The sequence below is a fragment of the Prosopis cineraria genome, unplaced genomic scaffold (genome assembly GCF_029017545.1).
Source record: "Prosopis cineraria cultivar Desert tree isolate PC_DT_omini unplaced genomic scaffold, ASM2901754v1 PC7, whole genome shotgun sequence".
Lineage (NCBI taxonomy): Eukaryota > Viridiplantae > Streptophyta > Magnoliopsida > Fabales > Fabaceae > Prosopis > Prosopis cineraria.
The window spans coordinates 20,225,598-20,231,050 of NW_026555338.1; the positions used below are offsets into that span (position 1 = coordinate 20,225,598).

The 5,453-nt window shown below is 30.1% G+C and overlaps 1 protein-coding gene across 1 annotated transcript; it reads right to left on the reverse strand.

Moving 5' to 3' along the window:
• Positions 1 to 1,279: 1,279 nt before the first annotated feature.
• LOC129316565 ((+)-gamma-cadinene synthase-like) lies at positions 1,280 to 4,460 on the reverse strand. Its single transcript, XM_054960983.1, has 4 exons — positions 4,284 to 4,460; positions 3,073 to 3,352; positions 2,327 to 2,507; positions 1,280 to 1,319 (listed from the first exon to the last, which is right to left on the reverse strand). Exons 1-4 carry the CDS (start codon positions 4,425 to 4,427, stop codon positions 1,280 to 1,282), a joined length of 645 nt encoding a protein of 214 aa, XP_054816958.1. The 5' UTR covers positions 4,428 to 4,460.
• Between the last annotated feature and the right edge of the window lie 993 nt (positions 4,461 to 5,453).

Genomic DNA, 5,453 nt, shown 5'->3' on the forward strand with positions numbered 1-5,453 from the left:
TATATTTTATGCCCTCTGAATTAAATAAAAAATATTTAGGCTCAAAAACTTATTAAATACTCCATCTGTTCAAAAATGTAAAGCATTTTTTGAGGAGTTGGATGTTTAAAAATATAAGATATTTTTAGTCTTTCAAGGTGTAATCATTGCATTTTTTTCAAAAGTGCCCTTATTGATAATGACTTTATATTTATTATAAGATGTTTAATAGGGGTAAATATGAAAAGATAGGGTTAGTTGAAAAGTAGGTAACTACTTTATTAGGGGCGAGATTCAGTTAAAAATGCCTTATATTTTTAAACAGAGAGAGTATATAATATTTTAATGATTTAGATAAGATATGAAGAGTATATTTATAATAAAATGCCATATCAATCTATTCAATATAATTTTTTAAAATGAAAAATGATGATAAAACTATTTATGTTATTATAATCTTAGTCCTAACATAATTATTATTTTTTAAAAAATATTAATTTTTATTAAATTATTTTGCACCCCCTAACTTTGGGTCTTAGTTCTGCCATTGCCTATCTCCCGTTCACATCTTCATATATCATTCTAATTTTTTTTAATCTATTCAATTCCTTTCCTTTGTAGCAACCAAATAGGCCCTTAAAACTGAGTTGCTAGTCTTCTTTGAAATTCAGGGATTGAACCGATGATTGAGAAAATATTTAGGGACTACAAGTTTTATTTTTTTTTCTAATAAGGAATCATAAAACATCTTTTCAAATGCAGATCAGTTATACATACAAATATACATATATATATATATATATAGAGAGAGAGAGAGAGACAGAGAGAAACCTCATTGGAGACAATGTCATCCATGAGCCTGCGAACAATAGAAGCAGCATTGACAATCTTAGGTTGGGTTTGTGCCCATTTGAAGACGTCCTCAGTTGCAATTTCTCCCATACAAATGAAACATGTCATTGATTGCAACAAAAAACAAGTTGTTACTATCGCTGTGTTCAAGTACTCTTCAACTGTTGGTATATAGTTCCTATATAACCATCTTGCTTCTGACATGTAGCCTTGCACTACTATCCTTTTAAACTAGTTCAGAAAACAGTATTTTATGTAAAAAAAAATCATTAATCACATCTAGCTAGTTTATTTTCAAGATTCATTGATAAAGAAATTGAGATATAGTTAATTAATGGACGAGATTTTACCTCTTTTATGGTATAGTCAACACTGTATGATCTTCCTTCTTTCCCAATCTCCTGATCTATTTCTTCAAAGATACTTAGCAGCGGTTTATAAATTAGCTTCATGTATCCTGGAGATCTTCCAAGCAACTAATATCCCACCTGAAAGGATTAAACACTTCAACTTGAATAGTAGAAAAAATGTATCTGGGAAGAGTGGAAAGCCCTAATTTCTAAATTCAACAGACACAATTCAAAATTATACTCCTTCTAGATCAAAATATAGGGCTTCTTCTCAAAACTCTGCTTGGTTCAAAATATAGAATATTAAGTAATTTTTATAAATATTTTCAGCTATACCCCTACTTAATTTATTAATCTTTTTGGAAAAATTATGATGCATTGAAATTAAAATTGTCATTGTTAAAGTATTTATAATTGAAAATATGTAAAAAAATTTAGAACCACAAAATAGTTACCAATGTCCTATATTATGATTAAGAGGAAGTATATATAATAACCATGATAACTACATTAAACCTCTCAATCGCTTTAGTGAAGATTTCTAGTTCGTCAATGGACATTTAGACATCATATGTATCATCGATGATGGTTAAGAAGCCAAATTCTTTGGCCATAAGGATCCTGTCTTTGGAATATTGAGGCTCAAAACAAACCCCAAGAGCCCAAAAGCAACATTCCACAATCCTATTTCTTACATATGAAAGATTTCTTGGCACGTCTAAAGTATTCCACCGCCTAACAACACCGCCACGAAAATGAAAGTATGTATGTGTCAGTAATATTTCATAGCGACAATATTTGGTATTTATTCCTGGGAGAATGACATTAAAGACTCAAAACTCATAATTTAAGAAAGTTAGGTCCCCGAAAATTTCTTTCTAAAAAATCAGTTATAAGCATTTATTCAAATAGTCATAAATTCAGGAATTCTAATTGTAAAAAGGACATTTAAAGTTTAAATATAACTTTTAGTTTGTAATTGAGATTCCTGATTAATTTGCAACAGTTTGAATTAATATTAGCAACTTATTTTTTCGAAATTTGGTCAAATACTTAACTGTCATAAATTCTGATTTTGGGACTTTATTGTCATTCTCCTCCCTTTCTTCTTTTTGTTCCAATACTAGCTAGGCCCAAGAACTTACTTGCAAATATTGCCAAATTCTTTCCGATGCAGTTTTTGGAGTGCGTTGAAGTCTAATTTTGCTAAGGTCAAAAGAACTTCATTATAGGAAGGATGAAGGTGGTAGATTGAGATGTACTTTCGTGCCTCTAGCCTTTGTATTCCCCTATATGGACATTGCTTTAAGACATATTTGAGTTTTGCTGCAAGAAACGGGTTTGATTCATACAAACTTATCATTCCTTCAACATCCAAAGTAAGTGTTTCATTGAAGTTTCCTTTCTCATCCTTGAACTTGTTGAACACATCTGGTGGTGATGATTTGTGCATATCAATTAGAAGGAAGAAAAAGAAAAAGAAAAACATCTACTTTTGTGGGGAAGAAATAGCCTAAGTTATATTTTTATTTTTGAAAATTAAAAAAATCATTTTATTTGAAAAAAATACGTGCGGTATATGGAGTATGTGATGAATAACTTTATGCATCACTTATAAATAGGATATCTTTTCAAAGATTATATATACATATTCTTAGAAAATAAAAATTCAAAATTTTAATTATCTACCTCATCAATTCAAGATTGTCCAAATATCTTAACTAATTGACTAGAATGCTCATTTGACATGATACAAATACAATAAAACACATGAAAAAGATTGTAGAATATTTTTCTTAAAGAACTGAGTAAGATTCTTTTTGTATATCTTTTATATTAACATGGAAATCAAATTCCAAAGCAAAATGGAGCACATAGGAAGCATGTATACCAGGTGAAACAAGATATCCATGTTGTCTCAGTAACTTGAAGAGTAGGGCTAGAGAATGCAGATCTCCAGTAAGAGTTATTTCATTATTTTCAACACAATCATTTTGAATCTGCTTCAATATTTGATCAATCTCAAGCTCAAAGTGATATGACAAACCCAAACATTGAATTGATTCAACCACTTCAGCTTTCTTCAAGGGCGTCTCCATGGTAGAGATAAGCATCTCCCTCACTTCTTCTTTCAATGTTTCAATATTTTTCTTCATTTCATCACCAACTTCCTACATGTGTGTGTGTGGTTTGAATGAACTTGTCGTTATCATGATTAGTTAGAAAAACTGTAAAAATTAGGTAAGGGTGTTCTATAATAGATAACATATTGCATAAATGATTTGAAAATATTAAAATTAATGAAGGAAAAAATTAGTAATAATTACTTCAAAATTCTTTTTGGCATGATTTGAACTGAGCAAGGAACGAAACCAAATGAAAGACTTCATTAAGAACTGAATCAGGTCCCAACTTTGGGCCAAAATTGATAGATTTGATTTGGTTTGTTTTGGTATTGTATTTAGTTTTATATTAAAGGTTGTACTTTAGGAACTATTGCTTTCTTTTCTTTGCTTGTAGCCTTGTAGGTTTTACCGATAGGATGTTTTTTCTGCTTCATGAATCAGTGTGTGTAATATTTTTTTAATCAATAAATAACCTTTTTTTCTGGTCAATGAAAACCCAACCCAACATTTGATCACATCCCTAAAATTAGCTACAATAATGCCTCTCTAAAATAAGCACCATATCCAAATCCATATCCAAGTGAAACGCAAACAACCAGTATTAATATATGCAGAAAATTAAAATATAGGATGAGAAATAAAAAATATAAAGATAGCCTGTAGCAGCGGTAATTTGCACTTGGATCTCTAAAGGGATGAAAAACATGTAAAAATTAAAGCAAAGAGAAGGCCAGGCCAATGGTAATTAAAGATTCATATATTTGTGTGTATATAGAGTGGGGTGTGGGGAGAGGGAGAGGGAGAGCAAAAGAAAAGTAAAATAAAATTAATTTCTGGAAAGTAAATGATAAGAATATAATGAAGGTTAATGATAATTTTACTGAAGAGGTTCATAAGAGAAAATTCTCTCCAAGACTCCACCCTTCAAAGCTCTTCTACTTTATTGTGTGTGTGTTATATGTAGAAACATAATTACCAAATCGTCAGAAGCATATTGAAGGAAATAATCATTCCAAAGACAAGGATGAAAATCTGCAGATTGTCGATCCAACTTGGATGTGGCATTAGTTTTAGGGTTTGAAGGAGAAACAAGCAGTGATGAAGAAGCAACGATAGACATATTGTGGCTATCAAGAGAAGGGGCTTTTGGGAAATCAATGGAAAGGGTTTTACTTGCATCATTAAAAGTGGGTGGAGATATTTATAGGAAACGTTGAATAATTTGTTTAATTATAAAAAATAAAAACTCTAATAACCACATCATTAGTTTGACACGTGAATTATACCATAAAGTAAAAAAGGATATTCAAAACTCATTTCAGCATGCCAAAATCTGCGCCTATTTATTTATAATTAAGGCAGAGAAAGAAGAAATTTTTTATTTTATTTATAAGTTATGTCATCAAATTTTTATCACAACTTTCTATTGTAACCCCTCATTAAACGTTAGTAAGACAAATTAAAGTATGTATATTTAATAATGAGAAAGTTAAAAACTTATTAATTTTTTAAACATAGTTAATGATGAGTTTTAAAATTTTCATTTAGATGAAGTATATTGAAAATGACCTATATATAGAACAACGAGTAATTATGCAGTCCACAAGGGGGCCAAGCTGCATTATTTCACTGGGAGCATTTATCCTATAATGAAGGGTATATGATAGAGAAATATTTTTTATCAATTAAAAAAAAAGAAATAAGAGGAGAAGAAATGGGAAGGGAGAAAATATGGAGGAAAAACGTCTTCTCTCCTTAGATATAAGTTCCAGGAAACATATATTGAAAAAGAAAATGGACAAATTTCCCAATAATAATATCCATAAAAAATAAGTGAATCCCATGCCTCTTTGAAATGCCCTTTGACATATTTATTTAATATGACTATAACTTCATATTATAAGACTCAAATTCAAGATTTTTGATAAGTTGATTAAACTTTCTCGGACCAAACACCCCACAGTATTTTATATGTAATTATCATAAACACGGGCTGTGTTCGATGTAAGGCCATTGTTTTAAGCCTCAAAAAATGTTTGCTTGTACCCAATATATATCCAATCATTAAGATGCAGGGGACCACTTTGTTACAATTTAACAATTCTCATATCTCATTCCCTCTCAATTGAATCATTTTCTGTCATTA

What these genes read in the sequence shown, in the direction of transcription:
- LOC129316565 (XM_054960983.1), bottom strand. Translation starts at nt 4,427, where the DNA reads ATGTCTATCGTTGCTTCTTCATCACTGCTTGTTTCTCCTTCAAACCCT. An exon ending in TGGATATCTTGTTTCACCTG is followed by an intron (nt 2,508 to 3,072) that starts GTATACATGCTT and finishes CGTTTCTTGCAG; the next exon opens with CAAAACTCAAATATGTCTTA. An exon ending in GAATTTGGCAATATTTGCAA is followed by an intron (nt 1,320 to 2,326) that starts GTAAGTTCTTGG and finishes TAATCCTTTCAG; the next exon opens with GTGGGATATTAGTTGCTTGG.